General features: G+C 45.0%; 1 protein-coding gene across 1 annotated transcript in view; it reads left to right on the forward strand.

The window, feature by feature from the left end:
* CHGB (chromogranin B) overlaps positions 1-22,095 on the forward strand; it is a 100,263-nt gene that overhangs the window by 44,961 nt on the left and 33,207 nt on the right. Inside the window, exons 2-3 of the mRNA XM_089665305.1 lie at positions 753-796; positions 17,180-17,273. Coding sequence (XP_089521431.1) covers positions 753-796; positions 17,180-17,273 — 138 coding nt within the window. The remainder of the gene's footprint in view (positions 1-752; positions 797-17,179; positions 17,274-22,095) is intronic.

Raw genomic sequence — 22,095 nt, forward strand, 5'->3', positions numbered from 1 at the left:
ATCCAATATCATCACACTGGTTGGAGTCAAGGTTGGCTCACTCCTGGCTCCAATTAGCTCTGGGAGAAGTCATTAAGCTAGGGCCTCACATACTTTTTCCTCCCTGCGCTGTGAATGTTTACATGTTATGTGCAATTAAACCATGGCAACATCTAATGTTTGTGTAGTATTATGTTCAGCAGACTGTGTTCTTCTATTGTTGTGACTTAGATGACGTTCAGAGCACATTTTATGCCCAATTCATGCAAAACTCCACGTAATCCCAAGGGGTTCACATACTTTTTCTTGCAACTGTATATGTATGGCAAAGTAAACTTGTTCTAATGTGCGTGGTGTTTTTTACCCTTCTGGAGCATCTTGACTGCTTAATTAATATGTAATTAACATGTAATAATGTAAGGCTCAGTTGGGTTTTCAGGAAAAATAAAAAAAAAACAGCTGAACATTGGCCTAGCATTTTATTTCATGACATCCTTTCTGTAAGAACACCAAAGCAGCAAAATTTGTGAAAATTAATATTTGTGTCATTCCCAAAACTTTTCGCCATGGCTGTAAGCCGGTTATTATAGGCACCATAGATAGCATCATACACATTACTTCTATGGACTGCATGATTCCAATTGTAATGGGCTAGTAAAACAAAACTTTTGCCCAAATACTGGACCAGATTAAGAAAACAACATGTTGATATCATTTCATTTGTATACTATAACATATCCTGTGTAACAATTTATTTTTTTTTCTCATTTCAGTTAATGCTGCCCCGTTTTTTAAAGGAATCAGTCAGGAAGACATGGTATGTAATCAGATTTTCCTATTTGTGTGTCCTGCTGATATTGTAATGTTACACTTTGGGGGAGATGTCTAAATACTAGAGGGGGAAAATATGATAAAACGGCTGATATATGAGATATAAAGAGAGACATTCTGGGAAGTAGAGGTTCCTAATTATTGTTTATCTTATTCATTTATAAATTTTATATGATACCATTGCACTGTGTTTTAACCCCTTGCCCTCCAGAGGATTCCCCCCCCCCCCTTCCTGACCAGGACATTTTTTGCTTTATGGCACTGCGTTACTTTAACTGACAATTGCGTGGTTATGCAACGCTGCACCCAATGATGATTTCTACAGGCTGCTTTATAGAATAGAAGAGAAAAGAGAATAGAACAGAATAAGATAGAATATATAAGGACAGGATAGAATAGAATAAAACGTAAAAGAGTAGAACAGAATAGAAAATAAAAGAATAGAATAAAATAGAATGAATATAGCCATCTTGTGAAATTCGAAATCGTTTTCAAAATCCATTTGAAAATAACAAATATACAAAACGAATTCTGAGAACTAACCATTTTAACATAACGAATAGGATGAAACAAATTCACTTAACGAACTAATCTGAATAGCAAAAAAAAAATGTTTTCCATATTGCACATCTCTACATGCCTCTTGCTGAATGTAGCGACTCTGAGTGCCTCTTGCTGAATGTAGTGACTCTGCTTGCCTCTTGCTGAATGTAGCGACTCTGCGTGCCTCTTGCTGAATGTAGTGACTCTGCTTGCCTCTTGCCGAATGTAGTGACTCTGCATGCCTCTTGCTGAATGTAGTGACTCTGCGTGCCTCTTGCCGAATGTAGCGACTCTGAGTGCCTCTTGCTGAATGTAGTGACTCTGCTTGCCTCTTGCTGAATGTAGTGACTCTGCTTGCCTCTTGCTGAATGTAGTGACTCTGCTTGCCTCTTGCTGAATGTAGTGACTCTGCATGCCTCTTGCTGAATGTAGCAACTCTGCTTGCCTCTTGCTGAATGTAGTGACTCTGCATGCCTCTTGCTGAATGTAGTGACTCTGCATGCCTCTTGCTGAATGTAGTGACTCTGCTTGCCTCTTGCTGAATGTAGTGACTCTGCTTGCCTCTTGCCGAATGTAGTGACTCTGCATGCCTCTTGCTGAATGTAGTGACTCTGCTTGCCTCTTGCCGAATGTAGCAACTCTGCGTGCCTCTTGCCGAATGTAGCAACTCTGCGTGCCTCTTGCCGAATGTAGCAACTCTGCATGCCTCTTGCTGAATGTAGTGACTCTGCTTGCCTCTTGCTGAATGTAGTGACTCTGCTTGCCTCTTGCTGAATGTAGTGACTCTGCTTGCCTCTTGCTGAATGTAGTGACTCTGCATGCCTCTTGCTGAATGTAGCAACTCTGCTTGCCTCTTGCTGAATGTAGTGACTCTGCATGCCTCTTGCTGAATGTAGTGACTCTGCATGCCTCTTGCTGAATGTAGTGACTCTGCTTGCCTCTTGCTGAATGTAGTGACTCTGCTTGCCTCTTGCCGAATGTAGTGACTCTGCATGCCTCTTGCTGAATGTAGTGACTCTGCGTGCCTCTTGCCGAATGTAGCAACTCTGCATGCCTCTTGCTGAATGTAGCGACTCTGCTTTGCCTGTTGCTGAATGTAGCGACTCTGCTTGCCTCTTGCTGAATGTAATGACTCTGCTTGCCTCTTGCCGAATGTAGCGACTCTGCTTGCCTCTTGCTGAATGTAGCAACTCTGCTTGCCTCTTGCTGAATGTAGTGACTCTGCTTGCCTCTTGCTGAATGTAGTGACTCTGCGTGCCTCTTGCCGAATGTAGCAACTCTGCATGCCTCTTGCCAAACCTAGCAGCTTTGCATGCCTCTTGCCAACTGTAATGACTCTGCATGCCTTTTGTCGAATGTAGCGATTCTGCATGCCTCTTGCTGAATGTAGAGATTCTACATGCCTCTTGCTGAATGTAGTGACTCTGCTTGCTTCTTGCCGAATGTAGCGACTCTGCTTGCCTCTTGCTGAATGTAGCGACTCTGCGTGCCTCTTGCTGAATGTAGTGACTCTGCTTGCCTCTTGCTGAATGTAGTGACTCTGCTTGCCTCTTGCTGAATGTAGTGACTCTGCTTGCCTCTTGCTGAATGTAGTGACTCTGCATGCCTCTTGCTGAATGTAGCAACTCTGCTTGCCTCTTGCTGAATGTAGTGACTCTGCATGCCTCTTGCTGAATGTAGTGACTCTGCATGCCTCTTGCTGAATGTAGTGACTCTGCATGCCTCTTGCTGAATGTAGTGACTCTGCTTGCCTCTTGCTGAATGTAGTGACTCTGCTTGCCTCTTGCCGAATGTAGTGACTCTGCATGCCTCTTGCTGAATGTAGTGACTCTGCGTGCCTCTTGCCGAATGTAGCAACTCTGCATGCCTCTTGCTGAATGTAGCGACTCTGCTTTGCCTGTTGCTGAATGTAGCGACTCTGCTTGCCTCTTGCTGAATGTAATGACTCTGCTTGCCTCTTGCCGAATGTAGCGACTCTGCTTGCCTCTTGCTGAATGTAGCAACTCTGCTTGCCTCTTGCTGAATGTAGTGACTCTGCTTGCCTCTTGCTGAATGTAGTGACTCTGCTTGCCTCTTGCTGAATGTAGTGACTCTGCGTGCCTCTTGCCGAATGTAGCAACTCTGCATGCCTCTTGCCAAACCTAGCAGCTTTGCATGCCTCTTGCCAACTGTAATGACTCTGCATGCCTTTTGTCGAATGTAGCGATTCTGCATGCCTCTTGCTGAATGTAGAGATTCTACATGCCTCTTGCTGAATGTAACGACTCTGCGTGCCTCTAGCAGAATGTAGCAACTCTGCATGCCTCTTGCCAAACCTAGCGGCTTTGCATGCCTCTTGCCAACTGTAATGACTCTGCATGCCTTTTGTCAAATGTAGCGACTCTGCTTGCCTCTTGCTGAATGTAGAGATTCTACATGCCTCTTGCTGAATGTAGTGACTCTGCTTGCTTCTTGCCGAATGTAGCGACTCTGCTTGCCTCTTGCTGAATGTAGCGACTCTGCGTGCCTCTTGCTGAATGTAGTGACTCTGCTTGCATCTTGCTGAATGTAGCGACTCTGCTTGCCTCTTGCTGAATGTAGCGACTTTGCTTGCCTCTTGCTGAATGTAGCGACTCTGCGTGTCTCTTGCCAAACGTAGCGACTCTGCATACCTCTTGCTAAATGTAGCAACTCTACATGCCTCTTGCTGAATGTAGCGACTCTGCTTGCCTCTTACCAAACGTAGGGACTCTGCATACCTCTTGCTAAATGTAGCGACTCTGCATGCCTCTTGCTGAATGTAGCTAATCTAGTGGATTGAAGAGGGGAGCGGCTGCAGGGTATGGAGGGGCACTGCCTGCCCTCACCCTGCTGCTCTAGACACTGGACCACAACTGCCCTATGATAAATACAGCTCTGATATTGGGAACGCAGGGATATTCATTTCCTCCCGTGGAAGTCGATGTTTCCCTATCTGCCAAGTCAGAGCGATTTCCTAGTCAGACGTCTTGTCAGATGTCATTATGTGGACAGCTCGGTAATATATTTGGGCTCCCTGACAATATATTGCCTGCTATTACCTGCATCATCTCCTCAATGAGGTCTTAGGCTGTCAGATGAATGAGTGTGCTGTGCAGCTCAGTCAATGCGGTCCAATATACGTCAGAGTGAAATATTGTCCATTCTCGTCTCCCTCGTGGAACCTTAAATAGACTTCTAATGTGATCGTTTATTGCTTGTTTGCTTTGTGCCATTACTGCGTCTTACAGAAAGGATGTCATGAAATAAATGCTAGGCCAATGATCAGCTGGTTTTTTTTTTATTTTTCCTCTGACCCTGTCACTGAAAACCCAACTGAGCCTTACATACACTATATTGCCAAAAGTATTGGCCCCGCCCTCCGAATCATGTTATTCAGGAGTTCCAATCCCCTCCATGGACACAGGTGTATACAATCCATCCCCTAGGCATGCAGACTGCTTCTACAAACATTTGTGAAAGAATGGGTCGCTCTCAGGAGCTCAGTGACTCCAAGCGTGGTCCCGTGATAGGTGGTCACCTGTGCAATAAGTCCATCCGTGACATTTCCTGGCTACTAAATATTCCACGCTCAACTGTTAGTGGGATTATAACAAAGTGGAAGCAAACTGGGAACAACAGCAAGTCAGCCACCAAGTGGTAGGCCACGTAAAATGACAGAGCGGGGTCAGGGCATGCTGAAGCGCACAGTGCGCAGAAGTCGCCAACTGTCTGCAGAGTCAATAGCTAAAGATCTCCAAACTTGGTGTGGCCTTCAGATGAGCCCAACAACAGTGTGTAGAGAGCTTCATGGAATGGGTTTCCATGGCCAAGCAGCTGAATCCAAGCCTTACATCACCAAGTGCAATGCCGCGGTGTAAAGCACGCCGCAACTGGACTCTAGAGCATGGAGACGTGTTCTCTGGAGTGACGACTCACACTTCTCTGTCTGGCAATCCGATGGATGTGTCTGGGTTTGGTGGTTGTCAAGAGAACGGTACTTGCCTGACTGCATTGTGCCAAGTGTGAAGTTTGGTGGAGGGGGATTATGGTGTGGGGTTGTTTTTCAGGGGTTGGGCTTGGCCCCCTAGTTCCAGTGAAGGGAACTCTTAAGATGTCAGCATACCAAGACATTTTGGACAATTTCATGTTCCCAACTTTGTGGGAAGAGTTTGGGGATGGCCCCTTCCTGTTCCAACATGACTGCGCACCAGTGCACAAAGCAAGGTCCATAAAGACATGGAGGAGCCAGTTTGGGGTGGAGGAACTTGACTGTCCTGCACAGAGTCCTGACCTCAACCCCATAGAACAGCTTTGGGATGAATTAGAGCAGAGACTTTGAGCCAGGCCTCCTCCCCCGACACCAGTGCCTAACCTCACAAATGTGCTTCTGGAAGAATGGTCAAACCTTCCCATAGACACCCTCCTAAGTCACATCACATAACCCCCCCAATCATACATCCCCCACTATCATAGAGCCCCCACGACCACACAGTCCCCCCATCACAGAGCCCCCCCCCCCCAGTCACACAGTCCCCCCATCACAGATCCATCCATCGCACATGCCCCCCTATCACAGAGCCCCCCCGATCACACAGTCCCCCATCACAGAGCCACCTCCAATCACACAGTCCCCCCATTACAGAGCCCCCCGATCACAAAGTCCCCCCATCACAGAGCCCCCTCCAATCACACAGTCCCCCCATTACAGAGCCCCCCAGTCACACAGTCTCCCCATCACACATGCCCCCCCTATCACAGAGCCCCCCAATCACACAGTCCCCCATCACAAAGCCCCCCCAATCACAAAGTCCCCTCATTACAGAGACCCCCCAATCACAGAACTATTCATCACACAGTCCCCTCATCACATTGGCCCCCCAATCACACAGTCCCCCCATTACAGAGCCCCCTCAGTCACACAGTCCCCCCATCACAGAACCATCCATCACACATCACTGGTCTAGGCCCCGTACAGGAGGACCAGTGGTACCCCCTTATCCACGGCCCTGCTTGGACCTACCGATGATTCAAATCTACAGCATAATCAGATTTATTCATTCAGGCAAACAGCCAGTGTGACCTCCTAGCAATTCATTAGAATCATTTTAGTAATGTGAACTGGAGGCGTCTGCACACTGCACACCATCATTGCTCCTCATTTTAGATACATTTTTTTCACACGTTTTTTAAAAGTCTCCGAGATTCTCTTGAGTTTCACAAGTCTTTTGTTTCAAATTAATGGAGGAAAATGTATCACTGGGAAGGAAAATTAAATATTTGAGAAAACAATTGATAATTGTACAAGACAGCATGGTTGCTGCCCGTGCTGTGCACCGATTTTCTTTACACATCTGATGCTGAAAGTAATTAAAATGTTGATGACAAATAAACCCAATTACTGTAAATAGACAAATAGACCCAATTATTGTATTCTGTCTGCTAAAGGCTCACAAGTCACTGGGGCTGGATGAGTCGCCGGAGAGAGAGAGAAAAGGAGAGAGAGAAGGAAGGGGAGAGAGAAGGAGAGAGAGAAGGAGAGAGAGAGGGGGGGGGAGGGGGGGAGAAGGAAAGAGAGGGAGGGAGAGAGGGGGGGAGAGAAGGAGAGAGAGAGAAAATGAGAGAGAGAAGGAGAGAGAGAAAAGGAGAGAGAGAAGGAGAGAGAGGGGGAGGGGGGGGGGAGAAGGAGAGAGAGAGGGAGGGAGAGGGAGGGGGGAGAAGGAGAGAGAGAAAAGGAGAGAGATAAGGAGAGAGGGGGAGGGAGAGAGAGGGGGGAGGAGAGAGAGAGAAAGAGAGAGGGGGGAGAGAAGGAGGCAGAGAGAGAGAGAGAAAAGGAGAGAGCGAAGGAAGGGGGAGAGAGGGAGAGAGAGGGGGGAGAAGGAGAGAGAGAAGGGGGAGAGAGAGGGAGAGAGATATGGATGGAGAGAGAGGGGGGAGAGAAGGAGATAGAGAAAAAGAGAGAGTGAGAGAGAAAGAGAGAGAACATAGAGAAGGATAGAGAGAAGGAGAGAGAAGGGGGCAGGAAGCGAAGGAGAGAGTGAGGAGGAGAGAGAGCGAGGAGGAGAGAGAGAGAAGGAGAGAGAGTGGGAGAGAGAGAATGAGAGAGCGAAGGAAGGGGAATGAGAGAGAGAAGGAGAGAGGGGGGAGAAGGAGAGGGGGGGGGAGAGAAGGAGAGAGAGAAAAAGAGAGAGGAGAGAGAACATAGAGGAGAGAGAGAAGGAGAGAGAGGGGGGAGAAGGAGAGAGAGAGAAAGAGAGAGAGAACATAGAGAAGGAGAGAGTGAAGGAGAGAGAGAGAAAGGAGAGAAGGTGAGGAGGAGAGAGAGCGAAGGAGAAAGAGAGCAAAGGAGAGAGAGAGAAGGAGAGAGCGAGAAAGAGAGAGAAGGAGAAAGAGAAGGAGAGACAGTGAAGGATAGAGAGAATGAGTGAGAGCGAGAAACAGAGAGAGAAAGAGAGAGAGAGCAAGAAAGAGAAAGAGGAGAGAGAGACAGAGAGAGAGAAGGAGAGAAAGGAGAGATAGCGAAGGAGAGAGAGAGAGAAGGAGAGAGAGGAGAGAAAGAAGGAGAGAGTGAGAATGAGAGAGAGAAGGAGAGAGAGAGCGAGAAAGAGAGAGAGAAGGAGAGAGTGAAGCAGAGACAGCAAAGGAGAGAGAGAAGGAGAGAGAGGAGAGACAGCAAAGGGGAGAGAGAAGAAGAAGAATAGAATGAAGAGAGAGAGGGAAAGGAAAAGGGGGAAGAGAAAAAAGAGTACATAGAGTAAGAAAGACAAAGAAAGATAGGGGAGAAAGACAGAATAGGGAACAGAGAGAGAGACAGAGAGGGAAGGAAGGAAGGAAGGAAGGAAGGAAGGAAGGAAGGAAGGAAGGAAGGGAGGAAGGAAGGAAGGGAGGAAGGAAGGAAGGGAGGGAGGAAGGAAGGAAGGGAGGAAGTAAGGGAAGGAGGGAAGGGAGGAAGGAAGGAGGGAGGGAAGGAAGGAAGGAAGGAAGGGAGGAAGTAAGGGAAGGAGGGAAGGGAGGAAGGAAGGAAGGGAGGAAGTAAGGGAAGGAGGGAAGGGAGGAAGGAAGGAGGGAAGGAAGGAAGGAAGGAAGGAAGGAAGGGAGGAAGGAAGGAAGGAAGGGAGGAAGTAAGGGAAGGAGGGAAGGGAGGAAGGGAGGAAGGAGGGAAGGAAGGGAGGGAGGAAGGGAGGAAGGAAGGAAGGAAGCACATGCAGGTCTATGTAGATCCAATATTTCTCACAGCTAGGCAGGAGGCTGAATATTATGGATGTATATAGGACTGTGTTGACACAGCAAATAAATCTCATGTTTGTATCTTTGTGTATGATACAACACTGATGAATAAACAAAGGTAAGATGCACTTAGTCCTGGTTCACACTGAAGCGATTTCTGACGCCTTCCAGAACGCATAAAATCGCATGACTAGTGAAATACCACGAGTTTCTGTGGCAGCTGTTCACATGTATGCAGTGCGATTCCAATATGATTTGTAAAAGGGTCCTGTGTGAGTTCAGAGCAGTGCGGTGTGATTTGTAGTTACACAGACTTGAATGGAAATGGAAAAATCGCACTGCAAAACAGATTCAACTCGCACTGCATCAATGTGAACCTAGGCTGGAATCTGATCTACCTCTCTGCAAGTTGATTCCTCCACTTGCTAAGGTAAGACACCTGCTAATCTCAGTGGAGTAATGTATGTGTGCCAATAGTAGAGGACAATGCAAGTGATGCCATGAATATTTTCATTGAACTAGATTTAGGCTGTGCAGACCAGTGATGCACATGCTAGCACACATGATTTCAAACACAGGGCTGCTGTTAGAAACCATGGGGGTCCATACAGCCAACCTGACAGCCCCCCCCCCCCCGGAAAAAAAAGTTTACTATGCTTCAGTTATGGTTAACACAGCGAGTGACTGGTACCAATCACTCATTGTGTTCATTCAGGAATGAAAGAGGCTAGTAAATGTGACCCTTTCCCCACTCTCCATCCTGAAGGATCCTATTGTGTGCTTGCAGCTGCCGGTGGCAAGAAGAGAAGGGAGGCCGGATGCACTGCTGGAGTGGAGGCACACAGGGGGGCCCTTGGTAGCAGGGGGGGGGGCAATTACTGGAACAGATCCCCTGTATGGCTCTCTCTGCAGCAGCTGAAAGCCAGGGGGAGGGAGAGCTGAAGAAGTCAACTTTCAGCTGCTGCAGAGAGAGCCATACAGGGGATCGGTTCCAGTAATTGCCCCAACCACCCCACGCTGATCACCCTCCCTGCCCACATTGAATCACTCAGCTGCCTTGGCCCCTCAGCTGGCTTGGGCCCCATACAGGAGGACCAGTGGTACCCCCTTATCCACAGCTCTGTTCAAACATACCATCCCTTGCGTGCTGCTTGTTAAAGTCCATGGTAATAAAAAAAAAATAAAAACACCGGATTAGTTGTTATAGGCAGCGCCAGGATAAGGTCATCCAGCGACAAGGGCAAAGATGCCAAACTGTGCCCCCCCTTTATGATGTGCAAACTTAGGGGATCCAATGCCCAGCGGTCACTCACTAGTCATAATCACTGCAGCTGTCAATACTGCAGTCAGCCATTTAACAGAAGGAAGGCTCCCCCATCCCTATAGTAAACCATTGCACCCAAGGCAGCTGCCCCTCATGCCCACCCCTTTGCCCCGACCCTGGTTATAGGGTAGGCAGTGCCAAAATGCTCCATTGTAAGTATAAAAATGTCAAGCTGATCCGCATGTAAACAAAGTACTTATCTGTATCCCCAGCCATTTGTTTTGTATTAAATAGGTGATGACTTTTCAACCTGTCACAATAGAAACTCTCACTAGGCATTCAATATGCTCGTCCATCTGCTGGCTGGCATGTTTGACCATGCAAATGATCCAATTTACATGTCCAATAATAAATCAATTGCTCTTGACAGGAACATAATTCTATCTGTACAGATCCTGTAGAAGGAAAAAAAAAGGGAATTGGAGTTCTTTTAGCAGCAGATCCTCACCGTGTATGACTGGACAGCCTGTGGCAACAAGTGCACAATAAAATCAATTGAACCCTCACCTTAACCTTGGATTGATTTTTAGATGGGGTGTAGCGAAAATTATCAAGGGACATAGCTGAGTAAAAAGTAATTTGCCTTTTCAGTGCAATATGGTGCATATTAACAGACTGTGTAGAAATGTGAAATCTTTATTTGTAATAGAATGCTAAAAGGCAATAGAAGATCTGTTATGACTTCTCATTACCGAGAAACCATTTCTAAATTCCAGCAATAAACCATGACCAGTTCAGCAGTCAATCACGCCACAGGGCCCTGGAGCCAGTCATCGGCCACTTATTGGTTTTACAGCTGTGATGACGGAAATTCTTTAATATTGATCTCCTGTTGTAGCAATGGTCTGGTGGTTGCTTAGCCTACGTTGTAATTCTGACAATGGCTTCAATGCCTTACGTGAAGGGTTGGACGCTGCTCAACCGACCACAGGAGTCCAATATTGAGGAGGAATGGCCCCAGCCACCGTTCTGGCCAAGCCCTCTGACACATTTTTGCCCTGCCCACCAGGGCTTGGTCACAGCCTCTGTGACCAAGCCCTGGTGGGTGGGGTGAAATGTGGTAGAGAGTGTGGCCAGAATGGTGACTGAGGCCATTCCTCTTCAACATTGGACTCCTGGGGTCGGTTGAGCAGCGTCCAACCCTTCACTTGTATTTCTGATACTGGAATCCTTTAGCAGCAGAGCCCTGGTGGGTGGGGTGAAATGTGGTAGAGAGTGTGGCCAGAATGGCGGCTGAGGCCATTCCTCTTCAACATTGGACTCCTGGGGTCAGTTGAGCAGCGTCCAACCATTCACTTGTATTTCTGATACTGGAATCTTTTAGCATCAGAGCCCTGGTGGGTGGGGTGAAATGTGGTAGAGAGTGTGGCCAGAATGGCGGCTGAGGCCATTCCTCTTCAACATTGGACTCCTGGGGTCAGTTGAGTAGCGTCCAACCCTTCACTTGTATTTCTGATACTGGAATCGCCCAGACCCATGCTTCCTTCTTCTCATTTTCCCGGTGGGGTGATCCTTTTCCTTCCATCCATAGCTTGGAATGGCGCCAAAAGGTATACTTTTCAATGCCTCATGCACAAAGGGCATTTTTGAAGAAAAGCAAAAACAGCGTGCACTCTCTTCGTGCATTACATGAGCTTATTAAAATGCATAAAAGTGCATACTCACAAACCAAAGGAGATTAAAACTGAGACAAAGAGTCAGTGGTGATGGTCCTAAATGACGGGAGACCCTTGATGAGGTAGGCTGCACGTTTCGGGAGACGTTCTCCCTTCTTCCGACCTCAAGGGCATTTTGGCAGCCACTTTAAGAGGTATCAGGCATTTTTTTTACATCTTCTAAACGCCCATCCATATTCTCCTATGTGTCCATGCACACATAGACTTTTGGAAGCTTTTAGTGGCAGGGGCTTTTTAGTAGCTGTATAAAAAAACCTATTGTCAGTGCGTCCAGGAGCAGCAACATTTTGGCAGAAAAAAACATTTGACGCGTCTAAACGCGCATTAATGTACCCAACGCTAGGTGCCTTTAGCTCTTAAGCGTTAATTCTTTTCAATGGCTAGAATAAATTATTACTCTGGTCAATTAAATTAATTAACACGCAATTGTTTGACGCCTGTAAACATGCCTAAACGCTTGTAAAAGCTTTAGACACTTTTACAAGCGTCAAGCGTTTTTTCTACCTAAATGCTGCTGCCAAGAGGAGGGGCATCTTTAAACTGTCCTGTGTGCATGAGGCCCAAAAAGCAATGATGATCAGGTAACAGCCGCTGCCTAGGGTAGATTGCATCTAGAACAATATCTGAAAGTCAGGAAACCATCAGCCAGAGCAGGTGGAGAAAGGGAATTGTTGTGCAGGAAAACTACCATTCTCAACAATTTGAAATGAACAAGCCTGCCTTTTAGTTACACAAAGCCACAGGTTTTCATTGTGCACCATTACGGACTTAGCCGCCGTCGTGCAGACAACCAATGACATCATCAGATCAGAGGATGTCAGTTGCACAGCATCCTAGTTTGACCCTCCTCCGCCCCTCTCCATCAGTGCTGGGGTCACATTAGCTCAGTGATGGAGAAAACTGAGAGAAAAGAGAAACATGGGAATGCTACTCAGTACCAACGTGCAAAGGTGTATTTGCTTTGGAAGAATACATCACCTCTAAAATTGGGTGTCCTACGTGTGTGGATGTTTCTGTGTTATATAAAACTATTAGAATAGTTTTTCACATTTTAGAATGGGGTGACCTTTTAAAATTATGGACAGTCTTGAGGCACCCCATTTTAGAATGGGGTGCTTCAAGACTGTCCATAATTTTAAAGGGTGCCTCGGGACTGTTCATAATTTTACAGGGTGCCTTGACTGAAAAAAGGTTGAGAAACACTGCTCTAGGTACATCCTATCTAGGAAAAGGAGAATGGAAATAGTCACAAACATGACTATACTGCAGGAGAATGAGGATTCATGTGTTACAAGTCCATGAACAGTTCACAGTGATGGCTTAGGACAGTGGTTCTCAACCTGTGGGTCGCGACCCCTTTGGGGGTCGAATGACCCTTTCACAGGGGTACCCTAAGACCATCAGAAAACACATATTTCCGATGTGTAAAGAGCAGCTGCTGTGTTGAAAGCAGCTACTCTGTTAAAAGCAGCTACTGTGTTGAAAGCAGCAGTATTGGAGGTAAAAGGACACTCATGAATTATGATTACTGGGTAAATAATTTTATGGTTGGGGGTCACCACAACATGAGGAACTGTATTAAAGGGTCACAGCATTAGGAAGGTTGAGAACCACTGGCTTAGGACATAAAGTATACTTCTCTCCGGACTCCATTAGTGTCCAAGTGTTGATTAATAATTGGTGAACTTTTTGCAAAAAATGACAGGTGCTCCTCTGTGCTCAATCAGTGCCCCACATTAGCTGTGGACTACCTATCTCTAGGGTGGTCTTAAGCGCTTGGTTTGGGACTAGCCCAATGCGTGATGGCAAGAATGGCACCAATCTTCATTCCTGAGAATCATGCGATCTGGCTGATTGTAACCAATAGGATGATGACCAGCGTGGATATAAATGACAGTGTAGATTCAAAAGAGCCTTTTTAAACTTTCTCCTCTCCTCCCAGGCAGTAAACCAAGTTTCAGCATGTGAACAGAAACAAAAGCAAACATCCCATAGTGTAAAACCATAAAAAAAACCTTAATGATGGGGAGAAATTATAAGAATAAAACTCACAAGCAAAGTGCCCATAACTTGGCACTCCGAGTATTCAGCCTTGCTGCCTGTGAATAGGAACCAAGATGGCCGCAGTGTTCCAACATGCATACCAAAGGGCGGAAATGACGTCAGCAGAAGTTGTGTCTTCAAACTTTGACCGGTTTCGATCAATGGATCGTCATCAGGAAGTGCGTAAATGTTCTATTCTTTCAGCAGTCCACCAGGTGAACACTGTGTAGCTGTCCTTCTATTCTTTCCATAGATCACCAAGGACACCCAATGGGTAGATGCCCTCCTGCTCTGTCCATAGTTTAAAAGCCAGTAGGATCTCTAATTGAACTGTGTCCCATGGACACTCCATATGGCAACCCATTTCTGTTGAGTCCCCCCATCATCCCTTCCCCTTTGGCCTCTTGGTTGCTAGGATGCTGGCAGCTAGTTGGTGATAAAACCAGTGGTGCTAAGCGGTTGTGTGTCGTTTGTCACTAGAACATAGATGTCTGGAACGTACAGCATTGTTGGTCATTTGGGTGCATAAATAAATCTGTCTGCAGCTTCCTGTATGGGGCAAAATAGTCCAGCCGCCAACATCCTAGCAACGCTGCTCTGTGTATATAGGCAACATTACTGAGCCGCACTGAGAACAGAGTATCTAGTGCTGACACTTCTCCCTCAGTATCAGCCAACACTGAGGATCACCTGTGTATCCAGAGCCAGGCATACTATGCAGCTGTATTTTATGTTGGGGAGTACTGGACGGTGGGTGGTGCTTATTCCTGCTAGATCCCAACTTTCATGGCTACACATATCCTAAATGACCTTTTATAACCAATCAAAGATCTGTCTCCCTCTGCCAGTACCAGGACAGGGTCACTCAGGGCCCAGGGCAAGGATCCAGAATTGCACCCCGCTCCTCTACTGTTAATACATGCCATAGAATGGGTGCACCACTCTGCATCTATTCTTTGCCCCCATTTTTCACTGCGCCCAGGGCAGCTGCCCCTCCTGTCCATGACTTGGCCCTGCTTTGCCCTCTGCTTTCTCACAGTGCTTGCACTTGCTTATGCTAGTATTATTGAGTGTACCAAGGCCTTTGGGGGAAAGCGTCAAACAACGGTTGCAAGGTTGCAGCTAACAATACAAATTGTTCCCTGGTGTTATTTATCTTTTATCCCATTTTAACTTCATTTAGATAGTAACATAAATTACAATATCGACTCTTGAATTGTTTAAAATTACTACCGTATGACACAGAATACGTGTTTGTTGTGTAGGGAAGTCCAATGGCTTAGTGGTTAGCTCTCTTTGAAGCACTGAGGTTCTTAGTTTGAATTCCAATCAGGACACTACCTGCATGGAGTTTGCATGTTCTCTCTGGACTTGTATGAGTTTCCTCCCATGCTCCAAAGACATGCTGGCAGGTTACACGGCTCCTGTGTAATCCTAGGTTCTCACTATTGCAGTTTTCCTGCAGATGCGTTCCCTGCAGTTCATTCATTTGAATTGGCTGCTGTACCTATGGAAAATGCAGGGAAAAGGTCCCTGTACCTTTTTCAAAATTGCAGCCGCAGGGAAACCTCCTGGTCAGGGGCGGACTGACCATTCCAACACTCAGGTACTCAGTAGGGAGCCCCATGAAATGCCCCTGGTACCTTTTATAGGCTTTTTTGGGTGTGCTTTGAGTGTGGGAAAGGACACAGGGGCCACATGATCCCTTATTGCCTGGGGGCCCCTTGAGTTGTCAGTCCGCCCCTGCTCCTGGTGCTATGTGATTCCAGTTTCCATTGCATGGTGGTGTCATTAGAAATGAATGGCACTCCTGTACATCTGATAACAGCAGCTTGATTTTTGCTGCAGGTGCAGGAAAGCGTGGGATTTACATGCAATCCCACACCCGTCGAAGAATGTATTGGCCCAAGCATGTATGATCAGGACCTTAGATTGTAAGCATTTTGATGGTAGGAACTGATGTGAATGTACAATATGTAAAGCACTGTAAAAATTGTTGGTGTTATATAAATACTTGTAATAATAGTACAAAGTGCAATGATATGCCTGCATACAACAAACTAATGAGACTCGAAGCAGATTGCCTTGGCTAAACGCTGGGGATGCATTGGTTAAGTTCCAGTGATGCCGAATTCATTTGGTGTAAATAGGTCCTTAGCCTTACATGGGAACCCATATGGAAGAAAAATATATTTGAAATATATTTTAAAAATATTCTTCCCAAATATATTGACATATATTTTAAATGCTACAGTCTTGGCCATATTCAATTTATTTAAATATATATATAAATACACACACACACATATATATATATATATATATATACACACTGCATGTTGAAATGCATTTTTATATATATATATATTTATTGAAATATATTTTGAAATATATTGAATATGGCCAAAATTGAGAATATTTTTAAAATATATTTCAAATAGACTGTATGTCTTTAAAAATACAAATCTACATTTTTGGAGTTCATTTACAAATATGCGTAAAAATATATGTTAAAATGACTGTTTTATATGTTAAAAAAAAAAATCGGAAGAATATATTTTAAAAAAAATATATTTTTAAAAATATCTTTTTTTCAAATATATTCTTCATATATTTTGTAATAAAAAAGCTTTCAACATGCAGTATATATATCTATATATATATATATATATATATAGATATATATATCTATATCTATATATATATATATAGATATAGATATAGATAGATAGATAGATAGATAGATAGATAGATAGATAGATAGATAGATAGATCTATATATATATAGATATATATATATACTGCATGTTGAAATTCATTTTTATATATATATATATTTATTGAAATATATTTTGAAATATATTGAATATGGCCAAAATTGTAGCATTTTAAATATATGTCAATATATTTGAAAAGAATATTTTTAAAATATATTTCAAATATATTTTTCTTCCATGTGGGAAGGCATCCTCTGGAACTCACTACCCCAATTCATCAGACTGTCACCTACCCTGCTCACCTTTAGGCGCACCCTGAAAACCCATTTCTTCAGGGAAGCCTACCCCACCCTCACCTAACAGCCGATCTCCTCCACTCCTCCCACCACTCCATCCCCCACAGCCACTTCCTCCTGTACCACTATCCCCTCCCTCCTAGATTGTAAGCTCTAAAGAGCAGGGCCCTCGAACCCCTCGTGTATTGTATTGTTACTGTATTGTCTCATGTTCTGTCCCCCACTATAATGTACAGCGCTGAGCAAACCTTTTGGCGCTATATAAATACTGTATAATAATAATAATAATAATAATAATAAGTGATGCTGAAAGTGGGGGTCACCCATTATTTACCTTCTAACCAATCTCACATTAGACTACAATTGGGTAGACTAATGAATATGAATTGTTATTGGCTGTTAAGAACTACTGCATTTTGCCCTTTGTTTTTGTTTTTTTGCCATTGGCACAGATGTCATTTAAAGAAAAATTATGTGCAGATTCTTTGTTTATGAAACATACAATTCTACTCATTTTTTCCTCTTGAATTGTTATTTTCTCACTAGATGACACGATGTATCATAGAAGTCTTGTCCAATGCTTTGGCTAAACCCAATGAAGCACCCATTGACCCAAAATGTAAGGAATTCCTCATGAAAAGTAAGTATCAAACCTGACATTGATAAAAATAAATTGGTCTATTTTAGATAGGACTGGCCTACTTACCACATGTTGTCTTCAGAACCAAACTTGGATACTGCTGTGTGTATTTAAAGGTCCTAAAGGATCACCGTTATTCAAATAGAAATACAGTATATAATGCATATAGCTAAGGTCAATTTATCATTTTCGAATGTTTGATTTCTGAAAGATTTGGAATATTTTACAAATCTAAACATATACTAGAACTCAAGGCCTGCCTAGTGCTCACTGTTTCCGAATCCAGTACGCTTCTGGGCAGTTATAAAGCAAAAAGAATAAAAATATAATGATGTTTTCTTCATTGAAATAATTGAGAATTGGCCATTGTTGTATTAAAGGAGTCAAAAACTACCCATGGGTCTTGCAGAGCTACAGACGGGGGTGCATAAGTGCTACGTTATCAGCTACCACTTGGAAGATCAGTGATGGATAGACCCGGGTAAATTCTTCCAAATCCTTCCGTGGCCCAACAGTAAAAAGAAAGTTTATGCTTACACAAAAAAGTATGAGAATGCAAAATATGTATTAAAATGCTAGAAGGCTCTGAATGGGGCTGGGTGTCACTGTGGGGGAAGATGGTGGATCTGGAGGGAGTTAGGGGACTCTGCAGTAGACTTTGTGGCCCTGTAGCAGATGAGGTTTCTCCAGGAGACCAGGGGCACTGCCAGAGACTGTAGGGCACTGTGGGTCTATGAGGAACTGTGGGAGGCACTCTGGGACACTGTTTGAGGTTGGACGCACTATGAACGGGGGACCTGGAGACTCTGCAGCAGGCCGAGGGGCACTGTGGGAGGTTGGGAACCACTGTGGGGGCTGAGGGCTCTTGGGGGGCCTAGGGGCACTGGATTAGGTTGTAGGGCACGTTTAGCAATTATGGGAAGTTTGGGGCACTGTGGGAGCTAAAAAGGCACTGCTGTAGGTTAGGGGATCTGCACCTGGATGGAGTCCCTGGTGGAGGAAGGTCATGGCCTGCCAGTGAGTCACAGACAAGTGGTTAAGAACCACTGGGACAGGGCCACTAAGGTGCCCTGGTGCAAGACCTATTACTACTGGTAAGAACACTACTTGTATTGAATGACAACTAGATAAATGTTATCTCTGTTCAAGCGTAGATGACAGTGGGAGGGGTTCTAACACCAATTTGACCAACATCCAGTGAATTTGGACCCCCTTGGATCCTGAGGGAGCATACAGGCCTCTGGATGATTAGTAGGAAGATCAGTATAATTTACTTTATTTTCTATTTCCAGCAAACACTATACACCCAGTTGCAACCCAAATTTAAAATGAACTGCTTACAACTACTGCTGACTGGAGACTGAGGAAGACAGAAAATCTGATTTATAGGAGTACCATACTATTGAGAACATTGACCTTCAGTTTACATGTCCATCTCAACTTTCCACAGAGAACAATATTTCATCTTCCCCATTTGATGTAGCCACTGCTGCTTGGCAAGTGATATTTGCAATGCTATACTTCCCACTAACCACAGATAAAACAATGTGGTAGGAATTTTGATCAGGCAGTCAGTGATGCAACTGCATCTGCTTATTCCTGCTTCCAGAAGGTAGGATCACATTATAGAGCAGCCTTTCTCAACCTTTATTACCTCAGAGGAACACCTAAAATAATTTTCAGGTCTTGAGGAACCCTTACAGAAATCAATGCGTCTGGGGGGCAACGGCTTATACATTGTTAGTCAATAGGAAGAATAAAACCCTTACAGTAGTGGTCAGAATGCTAGCCTTACAGACAAAAAGGTCATTGGTGTCATGCTGCTAGCTCTGCCAAGTGCCATTGGTCCTGGGACTATTCAGGCTCCATCAAATCAGAGATCAATAAGCCATAGCTTAAGGAACCCCTAGGAACCTCTAGAGGAACCCCAATGTTCCATGGTAACCTAGAGGAACACTGGTGTTTCATGGTAACCTGGAGGAACAGTGGTGTTCCATGGTAACCTGGAGGGACACTAATGTTTCATGGTAACCTGGAGGAACTCTGGTGTTCCATGGTAACCTGGAGGAACCCTGGTGTTCCATGGTAACCTGGAGGAACCCTGGTGTTTCATGGTAACCTGGAGGAACACTGGTGTTTCATGGTAACCTGGAGGAACACTGGTGTTCCATGGTAACCTGGAGGAACACTGGTGTTCCACGGTAACCTGGAGGAACACTGGTGTTCCACGTTAACCTGGAGGAACACTAGTGTTCCACGGTAACCTGGAGGAATACTAGTGTTCCACGGTAACCTGGAGGAACTATAGTGTTCCACGGTAACCTGGAGGAACCCTAGTGTTCCAAGGTAACCTGGAGGAATACTAGTGTTCCATGGTAACCTGGAGGAACTCCAATGTTCTACGGTAACCTGGAGGAACACTAGTGTTCCATGGAAACCTGGAGGAACCCTAGTGTTCCACGGTAACCTGGAGGAACCCCAATGTTCCATGGTAACCTGGAGGAACCCCAATGTTCCATGGTAACCTGGAGGAACACTAGTGTTCCATGGTAACCTGGAGGAACTCCAATGTTCCATGGTAACCTGGAGGAACACTAGTGTTCCATGGTAACCTGGAGAAACCCTAATGTTCCATGGTAACCTGGAGGAATACTAGTGTTCCATGGTAACCTGTTCGAGAATGGCTATTATATAGTATGTGGTGGCAGTATTACATACCTCCCAACTTTTTCAGATGGGAACGAGGGACACCTATTACCAAAAGTATGTAGGCATAGGACACACACCCCTACCACACCCCTTTAAGGCTACGTTCACATTAGCATTGTGTGCAGGCGGCAGAGAGGCATTTGGGAAGCGTTTTTACCGCTTCCCAAACGCCTCTGCCAATTCTGCACATTACAGCACATGGTGCTGTGCAAACTGGAGCGCTTGCGTCGCATCGCGGCAAAACAGATGCCTCTGGTCGAGTCAGGAGGCGTTGAAGCCTCCTATTCTAGTCTATGGTGCGGTTGCGTCGCGGTTGCGGGGCGTTTGTGGAGCGGTAACACCATTCAAACTGCATTATAGGCGTTTGTGGGGCGTTTTTAACGCTTGGCAAACGCCTAGCAAACGCAGCTAAACCGCGCATGCGGCGTTTGCCGAGCTTTAAAAAACACTTCGCAAACGTTGGGCCAACGCTTGCCAAACGCTATAGGGGCGTTTGGCAAGCGTTGGTAAAACAGCCAAGTGTGAACGAGCCCTAAAGAAGAAGAATATACAAAATTGATTAGTTAAACCCACAAGTGCTTACCACTACTATTCCTTTATGCTGCCTTTTGAAATTTACAAATGCAACAATTTAGAAATTGAATGAAAGGTTTAGCGCTGGGAAACGCTTATTGAAAGATAAAAAGTGCATTTTATATACAACTATATGGATCAGACCAAAATGAGGGACAAATGAGGAGCAAAGAGGGACACAGTGACTTTGTTTCAAATCTGAGACAGTCCCTCGCAATCAGGGACATTTGGGAGCTATGGTATTATCTACAGTATATCTGAAGTTCTCTTCAAGAGCAATGCAACTAAAACAGTCACAAGGCCATAATAAGAATTTATATTCTGTTTGTAATTGTATGTTGCTTAGAGACTTTAAAGTATTAGCAGGAGCTACCAGACTGGTTGGTGATAGAGAAAGCCATTAGCCCATCAGTGTAGCCTTGGAATGGGCGCCTGAGGAACTAGGATTAGCATAGAAGACTGAAAAGTCCTTCTGCATGGGTTTTGGCAGCAATCTGTAAGAAGTCCGTGTCCTTTGATGACAGAGCCCAGCATTATATTTTCCCAACCATCAAAGCTTGGCATTATACATTAACTGACAATAAGGATTGATATTATCCTTTTTGCTGAAGCCAGGGGCCACAGACAGCACAAGAATCTCATTTAGGACCACATTCTATGATCGATGTTTGGATGGTTTCAGACGTAACAAATGATGGCTGGCAATCGCATTACAGAGGGGCTTAATGTGGAATTTTTTCATGTACATCTCCGTGTGGTGGACTGCTTATCAGTCCTATGAAATGCACCGAGAAAACATTGATAATCTTAGCCAACAGGAGTCTAATAACATTTAAATACAATCATTTAAAAGTTAGTTAAAGCCCAAATCAGCTAAATACATTTGAGTTGCAGAGGGTATGCAAAGTCTTACAGTACTATAGAAAGCAGCCACATTCTAACTAGAAAAGCCTGTCCCCTGCCAGCTTGCTGTAGAGCATCATCCTTGCTCCCTGTGTAGAGACAGTAGTCTCTCTGCCGAGGGCCAGCGCATGTTTCATGATTGCAGAGCTATAGGATTGACTCTACAGGGGTTGTGTTGGACCCTTACAACTGAACTTTCACTTTAAGGCCTTACACAGGGCTTAAAATTTCAAATCCTGAGCTACTAGCCAGGCCTTAGAGTTACTCGCCACCAACAAACACACACAGAGACACCTGTACACACACACAGACATGTACACACACACATGCACAGAAACATGTACACACACGCACAGAGACACGTGTACACACACACATACAGACACATGTATACACACACAGGCACGTACAGACACGCATACACACAGATACATGTACATACACAGAAATACACAGACACATGTACATACATACACAGACACATGTACACACAGACACATGTACGTACCAGGGGCGGATTGACAACTCATGGGGCCCCCGGGCAATAGGGGATCATGGGGCCCCTGTGTCCTTGCCCAAACTCAAAAAAGCCTATGAAAAAGGTACCAGGGGCATCTCATGGGGCCCCCTACTGACC

Source organism: Staurois parvus, unplaced genomic scaffold (assembly GCF_062004578.1).
Source record: "Staurois parvus isolate SC_StPar_1 unplaced genomic scaffold, SC_StPar_1.0 ptg002180l, whole genome shotgun sequence".
Classification (NCBI taxonomy): domain Eukaryota; kingdom Metazoa; phylum Chordata; class Amphibia; order Anura; family Ranidae; genus Staurois; species Staurois parvus.